The 12,590-nt window shown below is 30.4% G+C and overlaps 1 protein-coding gene across 1 annotated transcript; it reads right to left on the reverse strand.

The window, feature by feature from the left end:
- Positions 1–11,470: 11,470 nt before the first annotated feature.
- Positions 11,471–12,302, reverse strand: LOC105761550 (hypothetical protein). Its single transcript, XM_012579392.2, has 2 exons — positions 12,137–12,302; positions 11,471–12,016 (listed from the first exon to the last, which is right to left on the reverse strand). The coding sequence occupies exons 1-2, from the start codon at positions 12,235–12,237 to the stop codon at positions 11,686–11,688; spliced, it is 432 nt and encodes a 143-aa protein (XP_012434846.1). The 5' UTR covers positions 12,238–12,302; the 3' UTR covers positions 11,471–11,685.
- Between the last annotated feature and the right edge of the window lie 288 nt (positions 12,303–12,590).

The raw sequence follows: 12,590 nt of genomic DNA on the forward strand, positions 1-12,590 counted from the left end.
AAACTTGGAATATTTTCTCAATTTGGTCCTTGAATTTTCATTTCATTAATGTATGATAACATGACACTTTAAGATCGTATCACATTATCACTTGAAACATTTTTTTTAAAAAATTATAATTTTTTACAATTTTTATTTTTATTCTTTTAGATTATATATTTTAAAATTCCAGGTGATGATATGATGCAATTCCAAAGTGTTATAAGGTTACACTTTAATGGAATCTAAGTTCAGAGACCAAATCGAAAAAAAATTAGCAAGTTTCAAGACTAAATTGGAAAGAGTTATCAAATTCAGTGACTAAATGTTGCTTTATTCCATTGAAATATGTGATTGGAATAGCTAAAATTAGCTTAGTACCGAGTACAATCGAAAAATTGGAATATATTTGGACCTATATCAGAATAAATCTGGACAGAGTTGATATTTAATATGATAGGTTTATTGTTCTATTTAAGGTTTAAGAAGAGATTATGGGTAGTTCTAAGCGTTGTATAAAAAAAATATAGGGATTATATCTCAAATTTAATTGAAGTATAGGGATCTGTGGCATAATTAGAACTTTATTTTATGGTTATGGATGGTGAAGTTGTGTAGGCAAAGGCAAGTGTCAGAAAAATAATTCCAAATTATTTCAAAATTATTCAATTATTAGGTACCAATTCAAATTTATTGGACAACTACTGCGCTGGACAATTTGTTAGGAAAAGGAATAATTATTCCATTAATTTTAATTATATATCATAAATACAAATTTAAGTTTTTCCAATGATTTATTTTATTTACTCTTGAAAATATTCCAATTTCAATTTAATTATGCTTTTTATAATGATTGAAATCGGGTTTAAATTAATCAAATTATTTTTATTTATAATTGTATTTATGCCCTGAAAACAATTGGAGATAAAAATTATTTTAGCTACTAAATATATATTTTAAGTTACACTTACAAATATAATTAAAAATATTGTCAAAATCTCGATTGACTGTTAGCTCGATTGGCATGGGCATTGCTATAAATGCAGGAGGATATGGGTTCGATTCGTGCGTTTCAACGTATTATCTTTCTATTCATGGGTTGAGGAGGGGCTATGAGTAGCTCGTCTCTAGACATTGTGTTAAAAAAGAAGAAGATATAATCGCAATTATAATATTACATTCAAATAACTATAATAAAATTTTAAGTTATATTCAAAAAGTAAAATAAAAATCTAAATTTAAAAGTAACTTCCCTTTTAAGTTAAGGAAAAAAAGTATAATGACAATTTTAACCCTTAACGTTTATTCATTTGATTAATTTGGTCATAATTTGTTTTCTTTGGATCACTTTGGCTTTTAACATTCAAATTTTAGTTAAATTAGTTTTTTTTGACAGAAAATTGACTAAACTATTAAAATTTTAACAGCACTAACATAGTAGCATACGTATACATCGTTAATGTTGGTAAATTTTTTATTTTGTTGAACCTTTATGAAATATATCACATCAAAGCTTTTAAAATTTTAATAATTTAACCAACTTTTTCATCCAATAAAAAGTAATTTGACTAAATTTTGCAAGTTGAGAGTTATGGTGATTTAGAAAAAGAATTAGGACCAAAGTGATAGAAGTGGTAAATGTTAAGGGCTAAATTTGTTATTATGTTGAAAAATAATTTCAGATGAGCGTGAGTTGACGTTCTCTCAAATGCGAGTGAAACTGATTTTATCAACATATAAAAGAGGACAGCTAGGAGGGTGTTGATAATAGGGGGACCCACAATAGGCGTACTCCATCAACTACTGACTCTTCCCGGTTAAGGAAAGATCGAACGGTATTTGATCCGATCCTAACAAATTGTAGAATAGATGCGGCTGCAGGAGATACTTACTGCCCCCATTTATTAGCTGTTTTAATTTACTTCCAGTAGAAAGTAGACTATATTAGCATCTATTTCTATTATAGAGATGGATTTGATGATAATTTAAGGATCGGACGGTGGAGATTGAGCCTTGACCTTGAATGGCTAGCAGCACACTACAAAATGGCTAAGTTGGGTAGAGGTGCACGTGGATTTAAAGGCCACTAACTGTTCTTCAAATTTCAATCTCATCACATTATCTACAGGAGGTAACCTATAGATTTGTTGGTCCGATCGGGTTGGAGTTGAGCCTTGTTAAACTTTAGGCCCATTTAATAGGTCTGAATCGATTTTAAAAATAGACTTAAAATTTTATCCAAATTTAGTTCAGATAAAAAATTAAATTTGGGTATGATCCACCCGTATTAAATTTTGTATAATTTAAAAAATATATATATTACATAAAAACATTAAAAATATTAAAATAAATATTTTTCAACAAATTGAAAATAAATTTAAAAAATCTTTATACTTAAATAACACTAACATAGGTGCAACTTAATAAGCAAATGCCTCTAAAATGATAGTAAAATTAACAATAAAATAAGAGTTATATAATATCCAAACAATAGCAACAAAATAGTAGCAACATAATAATGAAATGGTAGCAAAAATACAGTGACAAAATAGCAAGAAAACGTCAATTTTTTTTCTTTTTGCAAATTCAGGTTAGGTCAGGTTAGGCCTATGCTGTAACACCCAAAACCCGCCTACACGTTATGGCCGAATCCGGGAGTGTTACGAAGAAAGGTTTTGAAACCGATGAAACTTCGATAACTCAATGGTTAGCTATTTGATAAAACGTCCAAGTTTTATAAAACATATTTATATATCTATGTTGTTGAAACCATTACATGTTCTTCAAAGTTTGAAAATCGTTTAAAACAAAATCATTCGCTCGTGTTTTCAAAACATTTACTCACATAAAACCGTTATTTATCAACCACCATAATTTTAAAAACTTAAACACAACTGAACCAAAACCAATAGTTAAAACCGTATAGCCTAGAGAGTTCCAAAAAAATACAAATTCTCAAATAAATCCAGATTTTAAAATACCGAAACTAATGGTAATGGGGAAACAGTTTCCCAACGAGTAGTCACCGCTGAGCCTCTGTCACACCAACTTGCCTATGACTGAAGGTTTTCTGTATAGATCAGATAAACAGATGTGAGTTTTCGTAAACTCAGTGTGTAACCCAACAGATATAGCCATGCAACATTCACAGAATCTTAAATGCAGATAGAAATAGAATCAGACCTGAGCCCTTAACAGATACAGACATCAGAATCAGATGTACATAACAGATATACAGAATCCTACCCCCATCCTCTACATACCATATCCGTCCATCCCATCACACCATGTGGGGTTAAAAACACCTACCCAACCCTACACACCATATAGTGTCGATGCGACACATAACAGATAGTATGCAACCAAGCTGCCAGATAATAGGCGAAAGGTCACGTACAGATCACTTCCTCCACATATGCAAATCCTACCCCAAACACAGATACATATATCATAATTAACAGAATTATCATGCTTATCATGCTCGTATACTGATAACATATATACCCAAACAGAACAGTTAGACATACATATCAGTTTCCTACACAAATCAGGCTATCAAAATATCAGATCACATGAAAAGGGTTTGGTTAGCCCTTACTGACCCTATGGTAGACCCACAGTTGATCGGATCGACCTATGCGACTCTAGAGAAATTTTTAGAATTTTGGGCCCACATGCCCGTGTGGGCCCACACGCCCAGATTGGCCTTGCCCGTGTGGCCCACACAGCCGCACTCATTCGGTCACACAGTCGTGTCTCACACACGGTCGGCCACACGCCCATGTGGCGTCAACAGACTCTATTTTCAACTTTCGTCGAAGCCCAATTTTTTGTGTTAAGAGTACACATCTGGTTCGATTTTGATGTGAAAACACTCCCGAGACCACCAGAACCTAAAATCGACATAACAAACTCCCAAAATTAGTCTAAATTTTCAATTAAATCGAACTAACGAAATCGTCAACGGTGAAATTCAAGTGTTCAACACTTACCCGATTCCCCAAACGATTCCGACTATGATTCCGCAAGAGGAGAACTCCGAACCTCATGATTCGCCGCTGCCAAACCACAAATTCAGTACTTAACATAAAAAACAACATCATCAAAAAAAGAGAAATTGCTTAAAGGAATTCGCCCTCCAACCACGACTTACCAACCCGTACGAAAAAAACCAAAAATTTGAAACACCAAAGTTGAAAAGGGAAAAATTATGGCAGAACTTTAGAGGATCAGAAAGAAAAATTGTTGGCAGAGAAAGAAAAAGAAATCAACAGAAAGAGGGGAGAACAAAACTGACATCAGAAAAATTTTGGGAAGAGAGAAAAATTAAAATTAAAGAAAATCAAATAAAATTAAATTAGAACCCCATAATCTCAACCCCCACATCATCCCACTACTAATCGACCCACTAACTCTCAACTACCCCAGAATTTCACTTTCACCGAACCTCTATAACCGACCCACTAACTCTCAACTACACCAGAATTTCACTTCCACTGAAACTCTATCACACAATCGGCACAAAAGTTAACATCTATGCATGCACAAGGATTCAAATTTAAGACCTTCAACAAGCTAACTCCTCACCACTCAAATCGTCAAGCTCATTTTAATATAAGTTTACAAACAATATAAATTAAGCCTACTCAGCAGGAATAAGGCCTGGATCAAAAATAACAAAATTTTCCAAATGCGATACCTGAACCCAAGACCTCATACACACAAGCAAAATACTTAACCACTAAAGCAGATACACATTTATGTTAAAATTTACAGAAACAGAAATAAATTATATAGGGCGTTACACATGCTCAAAAGCCTTGCCCAAGGTTCGATCCATTTTTTAAATGGGCCTTATTTTTTTTTACCCAAGCCTATTTTTTTAATGTATATTTTTACCCAAACCCTCCCACTTTTCGGCCGGGCCGGGCATGAACAGGTCTAGTAACACATCATAGGTGGGGTCGAGTTAGATTGAGATTTAATTTCTAATCTTTTTAATATTTAAAATCGGATTTGGTTCAACTTGATATAATGATTCATTTTTACTTATCCTAATATAAATTGTTAATTGATTTCAATTTTTTAATGTTTAGAATCGTTGAAATTATTAATATAATTATTATTATTATGTATGTAAAGGTTTAAACCGATTTGATATCTTTATTATATCAATTGAGAATATTGTTTTATCAATATATATTTAACAGTTTAAAATATTTTATATCAAATAAATAGTTGGACGATATTGATTTAATTAAAATTGACATATATGATTTACGGAGCAAAAGATAAAATATGATAGTCAAATCGTTAAAAGCTATTAATCATACAAAAAATTTATAAAATGTGTAAAACAACCATAGTTTTATATTAGTGTAAGTGGGTCCTTACTCGTTATAGAACATTTAAAATATATTTTTACACATTTATAATTAATTTAGGATAATGACACAAACAACCCTTATACTTTAGGGTTTGTTTTAATGTGGTACATCTACTTTCAAAATATAAAATTCGATACTTGAAGTTTAATTCCATTTATCAATGTGGTATCTGACTTTAACGTCGTTTTTCATCATATATATTTTTATATGCTGGATTTTTTTATTTGATTATTGTGATGATTCGGATTAAGGGTGTGCTTGGTTGGGTGGAGAAGTTGAGAGATGGCAGAAAAGAATGAAAAAAATGGAAAGAAAAAAAAATTGAGTATGCTCGGTAGAGAAGAAAAGTGAGAAACGAAAATAGGAGAGATGATAATTTTCTATCCTAATGCATAAAAATCAATCCTTTCAAATTTGAATGATAAGAGGAGAGAAAATGAGCAAAGGGTGAATGCTAGTTCAAAATTATATATTTTTCAAATGTTTTATTTTATTTCCTTCCATTTTTCAACTTTAAAAATTACTTTTTATTTCAAATTTTTTAACTTACCTACCCAGTACGCCTATGATATGGAAAGAAAAATTATATTTTCTTTCTATTTTTCCATTCCTTCAAATTTTCATCTTTTTAATTTTCTTTTCATTTTACCAAGCAAAACCTAAGTATGACATGTGGTGGCGTGTGCATTTAGTTAGTAAAGGTTGAATATGAGGAAAAAAGATGATTGTGATTATATTGGAGGTTGATAAGAGCTTGGTTGGCACAATGGTGGTGAGAGGCTTGAGGGTGGTTATACTATGGTTGGTGATGATTGTGACAAAATGTGGAGGAGATGATGTGTAAGGCTTGAGTTAAGAGGGTTATAGAGAAGATATAAGTTTTTTTAATGTTATGGGGAGGTTTTGGTTGGTATTGGTGGATGTTCGGTGAAGATGATGAAGCTAGGATAATTTGGGTAGCTATGGATGGTAAATCGGAGATGGACTTGTTGAAGGATCGAGCTACTTGTTTAAGCTTGGTAGTCCATTTGAAAATTGAGGTGTTTGGGTTAAAATATTAGACTCAAAAAATGAACTGTAAAAAAAAAAAAGAGAACATGTTTTAAATATGAGTCGAGCTCAAGCTCCAATATAGGTTTGAGTCTGATTCGTTTTTTTATGTTTCTAATATATTATGTATTTTATAACACAAAATTAAATCTATACTAATATATAATACTATAATGTATACATTTAAAAATGTTACATATATAATTTTAATAAATGAGAAAATTATATAAAATTATTGAATATTAAATTATAAATAATAATTTTCAAGAAAATTAAAAGAATAATGTGGACAATATAAAATGGACTTGGGCTAGCCATTTACATGTATGGACTGGCTTGGGTAAAAAAAATTTACTTTATTTTAGGTCGAGCCGGATTTGGGTAAACATAAAGTGTATTAATATTATACTTAAGTCTGACTTGAACTTGACCTAACCTACCTCATAAGCACCTTTAATCGAAAATGATGAAACTAAGAAAAAAATGCAGGAAAGAAAGAAAGAAAGGTTCTTTTCTATTCAATTTAATTTTGGGGAAAAAAAAAGAGAAATTTTTTAGACTTTGCTAGGAGGCTTTTGGTTTGCTTGTCAAAAAGTTAACAATGTGCCATGTGGCACCTCTTGATTGGTCAACATATAATATTAATAAAAAAATTTAATAGTGTTAGCATTAAGTATCACATTAATAAACAAAATTAAACTTCAAGCACCAAATTTAACATTTTGTAAGTGGATGTATCATATTAAAACAAACCCTAAAATACAGGGCTATTTATGTTATTATTCCTTAAACTCAAACTTAAACAAAACTATTATTTATTATTTAATTTGAATTTAGGCCAAGCTAGTCTAAAAAAATTATCTTGTTCAAACTTGATCCAATGGTACATGCATGGTTGGGGTAATTCTCAAGCTAACTCAAAAGATCATTCGACTTGCAACTAGTTTTTGGATGTGATACAAGCATTTCTGGGTTGAGATGTCTTTATATCGATCAAGAGCTATCTTTTAGCTTTAAAATACATTTTGAAACACTTGATTTCGAGTTCGGGAACTCAAGCTATGACTAGGGGCGTATCTAGGGGGCTGGCAGGGGCCCCCACCCCTCCTAAAATGTAAAATTTTCCATTCCTTTTAAAATTTTTAAAATTTTAAATTAGTGAAGGTAAAATTACACTTTCCCCCCTAAAAATGATAAAAATTTGATTTAATCATTTAAAAATATAAAAATATAGGCTATTCAAATGGTGAAATTACATTTTTACTATTGTAAAATTACAATTTAATTTCGACCCTTAAAAAGATTTTCTAACTTCGCCCCTGGTTATGGTTGTTTTAGTGGAAAACTGTGCAAGCAAAATTTTTTGGACGAGATTTAAAAATTTGAATTTTGAATTAACTTTTAAATTATATTGGGTTCAATTTAAATGTCTAACTTTGATTATAGATTAGCTCAACAATGTATTTATTAAATTTATAATTTTAAGGCTTTATTTATTACACATTTTAGAACTTAGTTATTTTATCTAAACTTTCTTTTTCCACCTTGGCCCGGAATTATTTTTAAGACTCAAATTTATTTGCTTTGTAAAATTCGGTCCATGCCCACATTACATAGGTTGGTCGAATTCTCTTTATTAGGTGAGTTTTACACTTAATTTTTTTCACCCATCACCTTAGGTATGTTACTCGACTTATGGATAGGTCTAAAATAAGGATAATAATGGTTTGATCTAGATTAATTTTAGAAAAAAAAATGGATACCCTTCATCATTCTAATTTCTAAAAATTGAATCAAATATTAAAATTTACCAAATTGAACCAAACCGAATTCTCTTGATTTGTATCGACTTGCTACATCAGATTTTTAAAAATTGTAATTAGATTTTTTTTCAAAAATCTTTACGATATAAAATATGTTAAAAGTAATTCTCTTTTAAAATCTATGCTACAAGAGGTTACAAATTGCATTTAAATGCATAATCTATAAATTTTCGGAAAAGATAAATTTTTAACTAAGTCCTTTCGTGAAAATATTATTGAAATATCATTAAACATTTTCAAAACATTAAAATACTAAGAAAACATGTGCTATATGTGCTCTATAATGTTCCCAATGTTTTTGAGTCAATTCCAAGTTGTTTTAAAATATTTAAAATGTTTTTAAAGCAATTAGAAGGCTAAGTATCGATATTAAGAATTTAGGTATTGGTACATTGTAAGTTAGAGCAATCTAGGAGGGCAAAGTATCGGTACTTGTTCTTCAGGTATTGATACCCAACCTCAAGGTATCGATACTTGCACTGTATGTATCCATACTTGGCTGTTTTCGACAGTCACTAACGACTACTTTTATAAGTAGTACTAGTTCCCCTTAGTTGGTATCGATACTTACGTTGTAATGACACTTTTTCAACCCGATTTTTTACATTACAACATCTATAATTCATCTCCAACGGCTAGAAAAGAGTTCAATGATATTAATACTCATTTTAATACACAAGAAAGAATAAGGGTCAAATTGGCAAAAGATGTAAACGTTAAAGGCTAAATTAACATTATGCCTTAAAAATTTTTTTATCTATTCACTTAAGAATTATAAACTTAGGACGTGTTTGAAAAGCCCATTAGTAATTGGATTTGATTGTAAATACTTGTAATTACACATTCGTTGCATGTTTGGATAATCAATGTAATTAATGGGTTCGACTGAATTGAATGTAATTGCACACTCTCGAATTTTTAGGGGAAGGGTGAGAATTGAAGTAATTAAGCCTCATGGCTTCTTAAACTTACACATACGTGATTTAAGTTTAAAAAGTTATTTTTATACAATAATGATAATATTTTAATTTTAGGATATATTTTAAAATTTTAAAATATAATTATATATTATTTTACTAATATCATCTAAATAATCTAGTAATTTTATTGACGAAGTATAATAACTCAACAAATACGAAATTATTATAATTACAAGATGGTGTAATCGCTACATTTGTAATTACATTTCCATCCAGTTATTTTATGGTATCCAAATACACTTTTAGGTTAATATATTATTGTTATATAATATATAGGATTAGTATTCTGTCCACTCCCAGTGGAGTTTTTTAACTCCACAAGCAATGTTTAGTAAATGACACTTGTCTGTTTTAATTTATTTTTAATTTTTTAATGTTCCTCAAGATACATGACAGTACTAGAACTACTCATAGCTCCTTCCCAACCATTGAATAAGAGGATAATGCGCTTGAGTGTACTTAAACTCACGTCTTCTTACACTAACAATAATATAGATGTCAACTGAACTAAGACTCAATCGCTATATAATCAAATACTTATATTATCTATTTAGATAGTTTTTAATAATATTATCTAAAAAATAAATATTATCTAAAAAATAAAATTGACTATGGTTTTTGAAAGAGTTATTATCATATTTGTTATCCAACACTTGTTAATGCATGTTATTTTTTATGGTAAACTATTAAAATAGTCACTTTTGTTTGCCTCGGGTTACATTTTAGTCACTTATATTTGAAATGTTAGATTTTAGTCACGTACGTTATTGTATTGTAATATTTTAGTCACCAAACCATTAATTGTCGTTAACGATGTAACAGCAGGTTGACGTGGCACGTTAAATCATCATTTCAAATGAAAATTTTAGGTTAAATTTACAATTGGTCCCTATATTTTTTTCATTTTGAGCAATTTAATTTTTTCTTTTATGTTCTTTTAACTTTCTTTTTTTTTTTCCATTCTCTTCTTCTCCCTCCGTTTTCCTCACTACTTCATTTCTTTTAACGTAGTTTTTCTATGTTTTTCATTTGTTAAAACTTCTCCACAAGCTCGCCTCACTTGAAAAAATTAAATTGTTCAAAAAATATAAAAGTATAGGGACTAGTTTTAACAAATGGAAAACATAGAAAAACTACGTTAAAAGAAATGGAGAAGGGAGAAAAACAGAGTGAGAAGCAGAAGAGAATGGAAGATAAAGAAAAAGAAAGGAAAGTTAAAAAAACATAAAAAAAAATTAAATTAAATTGCTCAAAACGAAAAAATATAGGGACCGATTGTATAAATTAACCTAAAATTTTTGTTTGAAATAATGATTTAACGTGCCACGTCAGCTTATCGTTACACTGTTAATAGCAATTAACGGCTCAGTGACTAAAATGTTACAACGCGATAACGTAAGTGACTAAAAAATAATATTTCAAATATAACTGACTAAAATGTAACTCGAGGTAAACAAAATGACTATTTTAATAGTTTACCCTTTTTTTAACTATTATAATATCATATATAATATCCATAACATACCTTTTTTATATTAAAAATTTTAACAATAATTTAAGACAATATTTTTTTAATCTTTATTTAAAAACATCTTAATTATAACTTTTAAATTTAATAAATATTTTCATTTAAAATATATTAAATAATTAAAATTAACCCAATAATTCATGGATAAAAACTAATAAAAATTTAAATATATGTAAATAAAGTTTTAAAGTTTTAAAATTTTAATTATGTTAATTTCTAAAAATAATAATTATCTTAAAAATATCAGTTTCGGCTTTTTACTAAGCCGAAAATAAAACCCAAAAATTGAAATCTCATGGCATGGGCCAAGAACTCAAGAATATGAGGTCCACCACAGCTCCTCTATAGATATTAAGATATTTTGTTAAAATATGCTCCAAGTCCCTGTACTATTCAAATATTTGTAATTTAGTTATTATACTTTTATTTCTAGGAATTTTGTCCCTTTAATTTTAAAATTTAAAAATTAAGGTCCAATTATTAACAACGTCAAAAGTATTCTATTAAATTCGTTGGTGTGACATTTTAAAGTTTAAAAAAACTCGTAGCCTACAAATCAATAAAATTGACATTGTAATAGATATGAAATTAATAGAAGAATTTTAATGATATTAACAATTGGAATTGGATTTTAAATTTGAAAAATAGAGGGCTAAATTTTCCTAAAAATATAAGTAGAGGGACTATATTCCAAATGCATGAAAAGTATAAGGACTTGACGCATATTTTAACCTTAGATATTCATTCAATTTGTACTGCATGTGTACTACAAAACCAAACTCAAATAACACCAAACGAGTACTGCAATTCCCCATAATTCCTATTGAAAACAATAATACCAAATTATGAAACTAATAAATTTTGGTATTTAACCATTTATACCATTAATTTCACAATTTAAAAGGTATTTGATTTGATGTATACAACGATGTAGAAATTTACATAGAGAAGCAACCAGCTCTTGTTTCCCTAGCTATTGTCACTTTGGTTGCTGGGGCATTGTTTGAGAAACCGATACCCTCCCATTTCCGACGAGCCGATGGCCTCGGGAGATTCTCGGGCACGATTGTTTCCAAAGAATTAGCCTGCCATGGAGGGCACATTCTTTTGTCACTCCACCTCGCTACTCTGGAATTCGATTCTAAAACAATAACCGTTGGAATCTCTTCAGCGACCGCGCTAGTCTTACTTACATCACTTGCTTCTAATCCAATTATCATGCAGGCTAACCCTATTACACATCCCGTTTTCCATTTATCATTCCTTGGCCTGATAATAAAGAAGAACTTTTTCAATGTCAGAATCTTGGGAGCACATTTGAGAATGAAAACCACGAAACCTGAATATGATTGCGAAAAGTAAATTCTATAAAGTTTTATGTGGACTCACCATGCAACTTGGGATCCTTTGGTGTTGGAACAAGAGTTGTCTAACTGAGGATTTGGGGTTGGAGGGGACATGTTGAGGCAGCACCTAGTTGAAAAGGCCATTCTTTTCCACTTCTTCCAATGGTTTTGGACTTCGAACAACAAATATGGCAAAAGAGAACGGTGATTGCTATATATAGAGAGCAGTTATAACGTGTTAGAAGAAGGGTTTGGGGGTCGTTGGTGGGTGTTGTTGGTCAGATTACGGTAGGGTGACAAGGACCCAAAGCTGGCCATTAGTGATTAGACCACGTGGGTTGGACCCTCCAATCAAGCCACCTCTTTTTGCTTGCCGTCTTTTACTATTGCTCTCTTAGGGACGCGTGTAGGAAAGAGTTTCCTGTTGAGTGTAGAGATGGCAAGCCGGGCGGTTTTTTTCTCGTCTCTATTCGGACCGGATTTATCTGGGTCAAACC

Source organism: Gossypium raimondii, chromosome 11 (genome assembly GCF_025698545.1).
Source record: "Gossypium raimondii isolate GPD5lz chromosome 11, ASM2569854v1, whole genome shotgun sequence".
Taxonomy (NCBI): Eukaryota; Viridiplantae; Streptophyta; class Magnoliopsida; order Malvales; family Malvaceae; genus Gossypium; species Gossypium raimondii.